Source organism: Schistocerca americana, chromosome 3, assembly GCF_021461395.2.
Source record: "Schistocerca americana isolate TAMUIC-IGC-003095 chromosome 3, iqSchAmer2.1, whole genome shotgun sequence".
Lineage (NCBI taxonomy): Eukaryota > Metazoa > Arthropoda > Insecta > Orthoptera > Acrididae > Schistocerca > Schistocerca americana.
In genome coordinates, this window is record NC_060121.1 from 945,405,817 (window position 1) to 945,418,843 (window position 13,027).

Sequence of the window (13,027 nt, forward strand, 5' to 3'; positions counted from 1 at the left end):
GCACTGACAATCTGATAACGGACACCAACCACAATGATGTAACAATCGCCGAACAATCAGTGACAACAAACAAACATGCAGGTCAGTGTATTTGGTGGTCTCAAGGACAGATAATGCCGGTTAACAGCGATTTTGAACAGAATGGCATATTTGCGCAAACCGTTTTCTCTCTCACACGTCACGCAGGTGATGTCACGGCAGCCGCGCTGCGTACACCTGGGGCGTGACGTCACGGCTCCGCCTGCCGCACCACTCCCCACATCTCAGCTCGCAACGGGGTACGCTGACGCCCGCCGCGTGCTGGTACGGACGCAAGACACTACCGTTTTACCAAGACCACACATCAACAGCTACCAGGATGCCATAACAGACACATCAACAGCTCTACGACCACAAGATGAATACCAGAATTACAGCCTGACTGCTACACCACCCGCACTGACAATGAAGGGCGTGAAGTTCGAGCTCGACATTCCCGCCACGCCTATAGTGAACCCACTACCACGTGGGCCTACGATCTACGACGAGTTTATCCAGCCGACCATGATTACAACACACGCCGCCGATCCTATGGGCACACCACACGGACCGCCCGCGCCCAGATGGCCTCCGACCGACCGTGACTTCACCCCACGCACTGCGACGCGCGTTATGACCGACGGGGGCGATGCTCTTAACATGGACTTAACTGTTACACCACCCGCACCACACGATACGTTTCGTTACACTGACCCCACCATTGCAACCGCGATGGCGGCGACGAGACTGACGGAACAGTGGGCACAAGGACAAACACTGCCAGAAAACTGTGACATCCAACAGAACTACACTACTGGCCATTAAAATTGCTTCACCAAGAAGAAATGCAGATGGTAAACGGGTATTCATTGGACAAATATATTGTACTAGAACTGACATGCGATTACATCTTCGCGCAATTTGGGTGCATAGATCCTGAGAAATCAGTACCCAGAACAACCACCTCTGGCCGTATTAACGGCCTTGATACGCCTTGGCATTGAGTCAAACAGAACTTGGATGGCGTGTACAGCTACAGCTGTCTATGCAACTTCAACACGATACCACAGTTCATCAAGAGTAGTGACTGGCATATTGTGACGAGCCAGTTGCTCGGCCACCACTGACCAGACGTTTTCAATTGGTGAGAGATCTGGAGAACGTGCTGGCCAGGGCAGCAGTCGAACATTTTCTGTATCCAGAAAGGCCCGTACAGACCCTGCAACATGCGGTCGTGCATTATCCTGCTGAAATGTGGGGTTTCGTAGGGATCGAATGAAGGGTAGAGTCACGGGTCGTAACACATCTGAAATGTAACGACCACTGTTCAAAGTGCCGTCAATGTGAACAAGAGGTGACCGAGACGTGTAACCAATGGTACCCCATACCATCACGCCGGGTTGTACGCTAGTATGGAGATGACGAACATACGCTTCCAATGTGCGTTCACCGCGATGTCGCCAAACACGGATGCGACCATCATGATGCTGTAATCAGAACCTGGATTCATCCGACAAAATGACGTTTTGCCATTCGTGCACCCAGGTTCGTCGTTGAGTACACCATCGCAGGCGCTCCTGTCTGTAATGGGGCGTCAAGGGTAACCGCAGCCATGGTCTCCGAGCTGATAGTCCATGCTGCTGCAAACATCGTCGAACTGTTCGTGCAGATGGTTGTTGCCTTGCAAACGTCCCCACATGTTGACTCAGCGATCGAGACGCGGCTGCACGATCCGTTACAGCCATGCGGATAAGATGCCTGTCATGTCGACTGCTAGTGATACGAGGTCGTTGGGATCCAGCACGGCGTTCCGTATTACCCTCCTGAACCCACCGATTCTATATTCTGGTTTGGGTTGTTTGGGGAAGGAGACCAGGCAGCGAGGTCATCGGTCTCATCGGATTAGGGAAGGATGGGGAAGGAAGTCGGCCGTGCCCTTTCAAAGGAGCCATCCCGTCATTTACCTGGAGCGATTTAGGGAAATCGCGGAAAAACTAAATCAGGATGGCCGGACGCGGGGTCAATCGCCGTCCTCCCGAATGGGAGCCCAGTGTCTAACCACTGCGCCACCTCGCTCGGTTCCATATTCTGCTAACAGTCATTGGATCTCGACCAACGCGAGCAACAATTTCGCGAAACGATAAACCGCAGTCGTGATAGGCTACAATCCGACCTTTATCAAAGTCGGAAACGTGATGATAAAAGCTAATGATTTGCATATCACAGCATCTTCTTCCTGTCGGTTAAATTTCGCGTCTGTAGCACGTCATCTTCGTGGTGTAGCAATTTTAATGGCCACTAGTGTATATTTCTACGCAGTCCACTCATGCCTCTATACACGGGCGATGGCACTGAGATATCAGCCGCTCCGACATCTCGCCACTCCACAGGCGTGACGCCGCCGCCCGGCCGGCCCCGCTGCACGCCGGACCACAGCTCCTACTGGAATACCACACCACACCATGCCGACAGGTACAACAAACAGTGGCCATACCTCATCAGGCCACCGCACTCGGTCCGAGCAAGGCCATGCAACTACTGCACAAGGACAACTCAGTGGGACCGACACAAAACAACCACTACAGAAACCACCCACCATCTATCAAACTCCAACTGCCGCCCATTCACACAGACTCACCAGATGTGTGGTTTGCTTTATGCTAATATATGACGAGGACTGCAGGGATCGAGGATGGCCGGAGAGAACTGTTAGTCCATCTCGGTGAACAAGTGGATCTCGTCAGCGATCTACTGCTAAATATTCTAATGGCGCACAAATATGAGACAGTTCAAAATGGTTAAAATGGCTCTGAGCACTATGTGACTTAACTTCTGAGGTCATCAGTCCCCTAGAACTCAGAACTACTTAAACCTAACTAACCTAAGGACATAACACACATCCATGTCCGAGGTAGGATTCGAACCTGCGACTGTAGCAGTCGCGCGGTTCCGGACTGAAGCGCCTAGAACCGCTCGGCCAGCGCGGCAGGCACAATCTCTCAACCATACAACACCGAGCGGTATGTGATTCAATAATACCGGTAATGGAGACAACCTCTGCTACCCTCCGGCTAGGCGACCACACACCACGTCCATGGACTTTCCTTGTGGCTGAAATGGTGGAACCAGTGCTCAAAGAAGACTTCCTCCATCATTAACGCCTTATCCCGGATCTCAGCAGGGTTCTGTTATTACAAGGTAAAGGACTACACGTCTTCAGTGACAGTCTGCCGTCCACCACAGACCCTCCCTCTCCACCGCTAGACATGGAGACTGCAGCGGATCTTGCATTGCAGCGTGTAACACTGTGCGATGAACTCCACGAAAAGATCGCAGCCTACAAGAACATCTACAAGGAGAACAACAAGACATGTACAGAGAACGAGCAGCTACGCAGCCGCCATCACGAACTGGACAGCCCACTGCAACGAATCAAGCGGCAACTACGTACAGCTCGGCACACCCGGGAGCCACAGGATATCTGTACAGCCGTTAGCACGGATACAGAGGTTAGTACAGTGCCTGTTATACTTGGTGACGCAGCTCTTGCGAGTGGGTTGAACTGCAACAGCGTTTCTGCTCTTGTGAGCGGGTTACCCACCGACAAAGCTACCATCCCTGTGCACAGATCAGACAACAGGAGTCCGCCTCCTGGACCACCCCTACCAAACAAAACAGTTAGCATAGCACGGCTGGCGCCGTCCACAGAACACAGAATTAATACAACTCTGGAACCGTCCGTACCGCTGTCCCCACCACCTAGACTACTCCCCCCCCCCCCCACTAACTCAAGGTAGCTATTGACGAATTTCTCCAGGACAGTATAATCAGACCTTCGGACAGTGCATGGGCATCACCTATCACTATGCGGCCAAAGAAAGACGGTACAAAAAATGTTCAAATGGCTCTGAGCACTATGCGACTTAACTTCTGAGGTCATCAGTCGCCTAGAACTTAGAACTAATTAAACCTAACTAACCTACGGACATCACACACATCCATGCCCGAGGAGGGATTCGAACCTGCGACCGTAGCGGTCGCTCGGTTCCAGACTGTAGCGCCTAGAACCGCACGGCCACTCCGGCCGGCAAAGACGGTACATGGCGCCTCTGTGGCGACTACCGGTAGCTCAATGCCAGAGCAATTATAGATAGCTACAAAGTCCTGAATATCCAAGATTTTGCACATGAGTTGGCAGGGGCAACCATTTTTAGCGCACTGGACTCTAAAAGGGCGTACTTCCAAATACCTGTGGCCCCAGAGGACGTTCACAAAACGGCCATTATAATACCATTTGGTTTATATGAAGTCGTATTCATGCTGTTTGGGTTAAAAACACCGCACAGACATGGAAAAGATTCACTGATCGTTTGTTTTTCAATCTGCCACACTGTTACAGCTGTTTAGACAATTTAATTATATGCTCAAAATCTACAGAGGTATACGAACGACACCTAAATGTAGTATACGACAAGCTGTCACAACACGGAGTGGAAGTTAATACTGTCAAATCCCAACTGCGACAGCCTTGCGTCACGTTCGTCTACCACCTAGTCGACGCAACAGGTATACGGCCCACACAGGACAATATTGAGCGGATTACTAATTGGTCCCCTCCCACAAATTACCAAGAACTACGTTAATTTCTTAGCGTTGTCAATTTCTACCCTGTGCAGCTGAGACTCTACTTCACATCACTGAAGCTCTGTAGGGGAAAAGTACATCAGGGAAGAGGAATCTAGCATGAACAGCCGAGATGCAAACTGCATTCGACAACATTAAAGCTCAACTAACCCCCACTGTCACACTCGCACTACCTTCACCGGATGCTCATCTTATGTTTACATCAGACGCGAGCGACCGAGTGATAGGCGCTGTATTACAGCAGGAAGTGCCAAGGGATGACACAACCTCTCTGGGTTTTCTTAAAAAAACTGAGAGACTCTCAAAGGAAGTGGTCGAACGTTGACTGTGAACTAGTGGCCACGTACAAAATGGTGCGCTACTTCCGTGACGATACTGAAGAGAGACCACGTACTAACTATACAGACCATCGACCATCAGCTGTCACATTAAAGAATCCATCTTCCAACGCCACACCTCGCAGGTGTAGGCACTTGGACCATATCTCACAGTTCACAGTAGACGTTCGCCGTGTGTGCGGAACAGATACGGACCTGGAATGATTCTTGCCAGGTGGCGACACGGGATTACAACTACGACAATGCCCAGTGCCCAGAACCAACAAACTAGTTTGGATGCGACATATCAGTGGGAAGGTAACGACCTTTCGTCCCTGCAAACTATCGCCGAATAATATTCGACTTGCTCCATAACTTAGCTCACCCGGAGTGTGCCCCACGACGAAACTAGTTTCGGAGCGTTATGTGTGGGTGAATATGAAGAGGGATTGTGCATCTTGGACACAAGCGTGCGTTCCTTGCCAGAGGGCGAAGACAGGACGACACAAGCAGCTGCCGTTAGGGAGCTTCCCCATTCCGAAGGGCTATTTTTCCACTCACATTTAGTGGGGCCACTACCAGAATCTAACGGATTTCATTATACCCTATTGGTCATCGGCCGAATGACTCGCAGGGTGGAGGCTGCTCTGCTCAGGGACATATCAGTGGAGACAGTGGCGAGATCGTTCACCGATCTATGGATAGCGAGAGTTGGCTGCTGTGATTTGCTAACAACCGATCAGGACAGACAATCCGAATCGACCCTTAACTGTGCCGCCTCTGCGGGTGCCACCGATTCCATACCACAGCCTACCATTCACAGTCAAACAGCCTAGGGAAACGGCGGCACCGGATGCTGAAACAGCACTGGTGTGCCACGATAATGAATGGTCAGAGGCCCTACCCTGGGTGCTGCTGGGTATAAGAATGGCCCACAAAGAGGACCCGACGCCTCACTAGCGGAGATCCTCTACAGTGAAGCAATTAGTCTTCCGGCGAAATTTGTCACACAGACAACGGACGAAGGCAATGAGGACCTCCAAGACCTCGTACAATGGGTCAGAGAATGGATACGCAGAATCAGAGTCCCACCGCCGTCGCACTACGCAACACCCACTGTATTTGTGCACAAAGGCCTACTCACATAATGCCATGCACAGACACCACAAGCCAGCACTGCACCCAGCGTATCGTGTAACTTATAAGGTACTAAGACGGGGACCCAACACATTCGAAATCATGCTAGCCGGCAAACCCACTACTGCGTTCGTCAATAGACTGAAGCCAGCATGGACATTGCTGGAGACACCGGGGAACAATTCCGCCCCTTTGACCTCACGCCACGACACAACCCCCTTTTCCGTCACAGTCGATGTCAAACATTAACTTCCACAAGATATCACAGTGTCTCTACATGACACGATGATCGTGGTATCTGCCACATACGAAAACCGACAGGTCGGCAACAGCACAGTGTTGTGATCATTCTACCACTCCGAACCGATACCATAGTCAGTTGACATAACTGCATTATTATCTACGCTATCCAGGGACGGCGTCCTGTATGTGTAGTCCCAGACCACAACACGGAAAACCGGACACAGGATCAGCCTATACCCCCCACCACAGGATCACGTGCAGTCACCGATGGACGACCTGACGATGACACCGCCAGTACCACCTACTCAGCCAGTACCGACGTCACGAACAGGACACAATCTCTATGGACTTCCGTCCCCAAGAATATTGCTGAAAAAACAGAAATTCTGTGTATAAATAAATACTGTGTATGTGAATCGGCAACGTTGACAGTCATTACACATCATGAATATCGTGTTCGTTACGCAAATCCTACAAAGTTACCCAAATCCTACAAAGTAATTTTGTCTACCTACATAAGAGAACTGGACAGGAAATGCTGGGAAGGTGTACTCTGTAGAAAAGCAAGCAGTGCTTGTGGTGGGGGTAGTCGTCTTTCCCATAAGAACAGTACAAGATGAAGAATCAAGTTCTCCTGTAGCAGTGCAGAACAATGTGCAGAGGAAGACGGTCATTTTTCCACGTTTGTCCTGAATAACTCGAAAACTGCGTGCTTCGGCGGTGAAGTATCCCAGTCCAAATTTAACTACATTAAAATTTCTACGAAAAAAGTCCTGTTCATTTTTTCTGTAGAACTTAATAGTTGGCGCGTAGCTAACGAGAGAATATGAAAATCTCGTTTGTGGTTTTTGAAGGCCGGGTATAACACTGCGGCTTGTATACAAAGACATCGGGAGGGACATCTGAATCACCCTATACATTCACTTACGAAATATGTTATCAGTAACCCATCCCAATAGCAATTTGCACAGCTAGAACACTAGGAGAAAGGCTGATCTTCAGTGTCGTGAGTTAAATCTAACTTTGGTACAGAAAGGGGCGAACTATGCTGCCAGAAGAGTCTTTGGACACTTACCAAATAACTTCAAATTTCAAAACTCTGACAGATAGCATTTAAAAACAAATTACAAGAATATCTGAATGATAACGTCTTCTGCCCAACAGATGAATTTTTAGAAATAAATTAGTTATCTTGCAATTATATAAATAACTGAATTACGTCATGTAAAAGAACCCTTTTGTTAAACTGACACGTTTCACATGATTACGAGGTGTCGTGTACATGATCTCTGCAGCAAGTATTAATCTAATTTAAGCACTATTGACATTCGGAAGGACGACGGTTCAATCCTGCGTCCGGCCATCCTGATTTAGGTTTTCCGTGATTTCCCTAAATCTCTTCAGCAAATGCCAGGACGGTTCCTTTGAAAAGGGCACAGCCGACTTCCTTCCCTAATCCGATGACCTCGAAGTTTGGTCTCCTCCCCCAACACAACACAACCCCTAAGCACTCTTCAAAGTATAAATATAAGCGAAAAATGGTAAATGGTTAATTTCATTATCCCCGTTGGAGGTAGAAGGGTTAAATTCTATCGGAATCACCTTGTTTACATGGATTTAGTAAACCGATGTTCCTTTACCGCTTCTGGGTGGTTATGTAAACATCCGCAATCGATTTTCACTCCCATGTAAATGCAACTGGTTTTGAAACGTGCTTGGATTGTCAAGTTACGTCTTATTTTAGAATATCAGGTTAATATGGACTTCTTGTGCAGTGAAGGAGAAGCAGAAGTATTAGACTGAGCATGAAAGTGTCTACCTATTACATTTAAGTGAAGAGAAGTAACAGTTATATTGACCACATCAGAACTGGATCAGCTGTTTTCCAGACGCCATATTTAACTGGGCTAGCAAATCCGCTTCAAATCTTTAAATGTAAACACGACAGCAAACACGGTTTCCGAAATTCGGATTTCGTCTTTTAAAATGTGTGTCGATTGTAAACCTAGTGCAATAGCGCTTTCGTAATTGATTTATATCGATCACAGGCGGTACCGAGTACCGACTAACATTGCGATATTAAAAAATTTTCGATACCTCGATACTTTTGTGATCTGTCAAAACAACAGTAGAAACGTGGTGGGGGTAGAAGCGGCACGGAGGAATAAGAGCTGAAGGAGAACGTGACGGGTTAAGAAACTGAGAGACGATAGAGTGAAAATTACTGCTAGTGATAGAAGAGCACTGTCTATATGGCGAACGCTGGTGACAATATGCGCTACGGTTACTCTTTTACCATTCACAATATTTGCAGCATACAAGTCTTTACAGAGGCGTCGACTGAAATACCGGCTGAAAGAAAAGGTTGAGTTGGAGGCAGTTATAAAATCTATTGTAGAACCAATTATTTTTTAAGACCCCTATGAGTTCGCGCAGTTGTCTATATGTTTCATGTTACCTCATTGTTTGTGAGACACTGCACAGCGCCCAGTGTGGCAATATAAATGTCATTTGTAATGTATGCCCCCACGATGTTACCCGGACAATGAAACCCTTCTCATTTTGTACATATTTTAATGTGCATTTAGTGTTCATGTATTCCAAGTAAGTTTAGTAACTCCTTTCAAAATGAGAAAAGTCCAAAACCTATATAACTTCGTTTATTACCCATTTAGTATATCATTTATCAGTTGTGTTCAATAATAGAACTACTGGCTTAAATTACTTCTACAGTCGTATGTGGAAGACGGCACAGAAAGGTATTCTACACATTATAACCTGAAAGATGCCATAATCTTCAGGGTAAAAACATGTACTGAGCCCGAGGTGCAGAACTTGGCTCTATGTAATATGCCAGCAGTTGTTACTGGACTCTGCAACTTTATTAAAATTATAATGATGCAAGTATCTTGCTGTTTGAGTACTTCTGTCTAATGTGACTGCAACATTTTGATATAAATTTCATTGTGCTCAGTTGCAGCCTACATGGTGATGTCAGTGGGAAAGCTTTAATTAAGATTTTGTTTATCAGGAATAATGATGACTCATCAGTGTTTAGAATGAATTCCTCAGAAAACTGTAGCTAAGGATTGAGTGTACGTCCCAATAGTATGCAACTGAAAGCCACTGTCTGTTACACACTGATGACAAAACTAGGTATATAGCCGCCCGCGGTGGTCTCGCGGTTAAGGCGCTCAGTCCGAAACCGCGCGACTGCTACGGTCGCAGGTTCGAATTCTGCCTCTGGCATCGATGTGTGTGATGTCCTTAGGTTATTTAGGTTTAAGTAGTTCTAAGTTCTAGGGGACTGATGACCACAGATGTTAAGTCCCATAGTGCTCAGAGCCATTTCCAAAACTAGGTATAAGGGCATGTTAAGCTGAACCTGTAGTGACAAAAAAGAATTAATGGGTTTTTTAAAATAACACAGGCACTTTGAGGGAAAGATGACGTGTTAAATGTGGTAATTTGATGGACTGTTGTGTCCATCCCCAGTAATAGTGACGGATTTATGTGGCTCCGGCAGATTGACTGCATTTTGTGTTCAGTTAGGAAGAATACATGGTTTGAGAGCTCAAAATTTATTTTAGATAAAATTTCACACTTGTGTTATATAATTTGGAGAGAGTGATTTTTGTATCCTGGGGTTGATGTCAGTAAGAAGTCTAGGACTTGCTGGTTTGGTTTTTGTAGGGAGATTTGTGGTGCTGTAATTAGTAACATGCTCAAAACTGGGAGGGAAGCCTAGTAAAGTCACAAGTCTTATTTTTGTTGGGTTAAATATCTTACAGGTGAGTTCACAGTTGGTTGTTGGCTTGTGCCACTGTTTCTGCTAATGTTAAAGGGGAGTTGGTATTAGGTTATTAATTTGATTTATTTATTTATCTAGTGATCATCTTACTATTATGATTTGTCGTCATAATAAAGTGCCTCATTAGGGTGGTCCTTGTTGCACAATGCTCTTCGATTTACATACAATTTTCCCCAGATAACTTAAGATATGAAACATAGTTTTACACTGCATTTGCAAAGGGTACCCACTGGTGGCCCCTGGACCGTGAACATGCTGCTTTGCACCTTGCACTCCACTCGCCTATTGTTACAACTGACCCCAGACCAATAAACAGGGTCTAGTGCAGCAGGGGATACAACCCGTCAGCTTTGGACAAGGACGTCACAAGTCGCCAGATAGCAGTTTACCATTTTTGCTTTTGCTGTTATGTTTGTTTCGTTTTTTTACTGATTGCTTAATAAAGTGGATCTGTTTATTCTATCTCATGAGATTTTTTTTTTTTTAAAAGCCAAAAAACACTTATCAGCAACTGAAGGGAGCTACAACACTAAGAAGAATCGCTTCTCGATTGGCGACTTGTGACGTCAATGTCCAAAGCCGACGGGTTGTATCCCCTGCTACACTAGTCCCAATAAACATGCAACTGCACCCCCTGGACAGCTCCATAGGCTCCTCTCAACCTGTCTGAAAAACTGAGTCGGCATTCTCCCTGTGATATGTTGAGTTCAGAAGAATGACAAGTCATAATCAATCAGTTATGATAAAAAAGGTGCCCCTTTTCCCAAAAGGGTGGGGGTATCTTAGGAGTGCGGATTATTCCCCGTGGGATCATAAATCATTTTATTGTAAAAGCATTAGATTGTGATCATAAGTCAACTGAAAACTGCAGTACCACCTGTCACCTTAGGCTTGTGATGTGTATGTTTTGTGTGACATCACTAAGATGAAGCATATTTGCAGAGGACTTGTTGAAGTTGTGGTGCGCTCTAGTGTAGGGTGTTTAGAATCACTAAATGGGAGCAAAGATTTGTGCACTTCAACTAAAGTGCACTTGCAGCATTTGTGGCTCTTACGTTGTATGTGGATGTTGGCAGCTCATTGATACTGTTTGAAGTCAATTAGTTGATAGTATACGTTAGCTAATGAGAAACTGAATCTAATTATTTTGTTCGGCAGTCAATCCAAACCCTTACGAATGGTCAGCATGTAGCCATATTTGCACATGAAAGAATAATGTGACACATGATCACAGTCTCTTGCTGCTGAGGCCACTTGATCTATGGAAAGTGAACTAATGCCACTTAGGTTATTAACCAATGCTCATGACTCCTCTGGCAATATCTGTGTAGTATGTGTTGCTTATGAAGAATCTTTTAGCTGTCCTTTTAAATAAATGTATTTTACTACACTTATCAACTAGGGCAGTTAATTATAGAATTTAACTTCCTGATAGAAAACAGGGTCAATGGAGGCATCCGATTGCATCTGTATGCTTTGACTCGAGCCATAATCATGTTGTGTTTGATGTCACTATGGTGTGTTTGTAGATATCATGCTGTTGTATTAGATCGTGCCCTCTGGTGGAGAATGTGGACGTGCTGAGTTTAACGTGTGGTATTGGGTTCATTTGAGTTTTGATTGTCATCGTGCTAATGTGGTTTTGAGTTTAGGTTGATGGTGTGATAATGTGGGTTGTGGGAGTGTTTTCAGGATATCTGAGCTATGTAGGTCAAGGGAAATGTCCAATTCCTGTGTTTTAATTGGTGTAGTGGAATGCTGTAATTTAAATTTTTTAAATATTATTTGTTTTGAGATGGTGCAATGTTTTTTCTTTTTGTAAATTTAGCTTGTCCCTGCCCTAAACCCCCAGTTTTCTGCAGTTTTCCTGTTAGTTTCATTTTATTTTTGGAGTGAGACGTTATTGTGTCATTTTTATTTTTGTCCATGTTTGTTGCTGTGTGTATGTAGTGACGTCATTGTTGTCATTTTGTATATGCTGGAAGTAGCCTTTTCCACCATATTGCTGATGTGATGGGTCAAAGCAGACAGGTGGAATCGGATGATTCTGTAATGCCAGGACATGTTGTTTTAAGTTTTTTGTTTGTTTTTCATTGCAAAATAGGACTCCGAACTGCATGTTGTTCCACAATTGTGTAGTACTAGTTCTGAAGTAGTTAGTAATGTTTTTCTTGATTTGTACTACAGATTTGTTGGTGGACTCACTTGGTGCTATAAGGATACCCAGCTTTTTACATGGTTCTTTTCAGTGAGTCATATGACTACTTCTAGTTATTATCATTGTGACCTTTTCCTGGAATAAAAATAAGTTGGTTTTGTGCCTTCAATCTCCAGAAAAGAACCCCATAGCCAAGAAAGAACTGTAAAAGCTATCACTGCTATATATATATTCAAAGGACGATAAATTGTTACCATATAGGGGAGATGTTGAGATGTAGACAGGCACAAGAAAAGTAAAATATAAAGAAAGACTGCTAAACAGGTGAGTTTTCAGCCAAAAGGCCTTCTTCTTAAGTAGACAATGCACACACATTTATGCAAGCACAATTCACTCACACAGTATGACAGTCCTGACCACTGTGGCCAGAGACAGTGGTACAGAGAGATATAGACAGTGAGGGTGTCTTTTTTGTTGTTGTTGATGTGTGTGTGTGTGTGTGTGTGTGTGTGTGTGTGTGTGTGTGTGTGTGTGTGTGAGGGGGGGGGGGGGTCAGCATCTCCTATATATGGTGAGTAGCATTCTGTCCTTTCATAATACTGTAATGGTAATGAAGCTGTTGGAAGGACAGTAGTACTTCGCAAATTTATGTAGATGAATATGAGAGATTAAAGTGTGTCTCCCTGTGTAAATAGTTGA

The 13,027-nt window shown here is 45.4% G+C and overlaps 1 protein-coding gene across 1 annotated transcript in view; it reads left to right on the forward strand.

The window, feature by feature from the left end:
- The first annotated feature begins 3,284 nt into the window (after positions 1–3,284).
- LOC124606566 (dehydrogenase/reductase SDR family protein 7-like) overlaps positions 3,285–13,027 on the forward strand; it is a 35,431-nt gene continuing 25,688 nt past the window's right edge. The window contains exons 1-2 of the mRNA XM_047138550.1: positions 3,285–3,465; positions 8,551–8,723. Coding sequence (XP_046994506.1) covers positions 3,285–3,465; positions 8,551–8,723 — 354 coding nt within the window. The remainder of the gene's footprint in view (positions 3,466–8,550; positions 8,724–13,027) is intronic.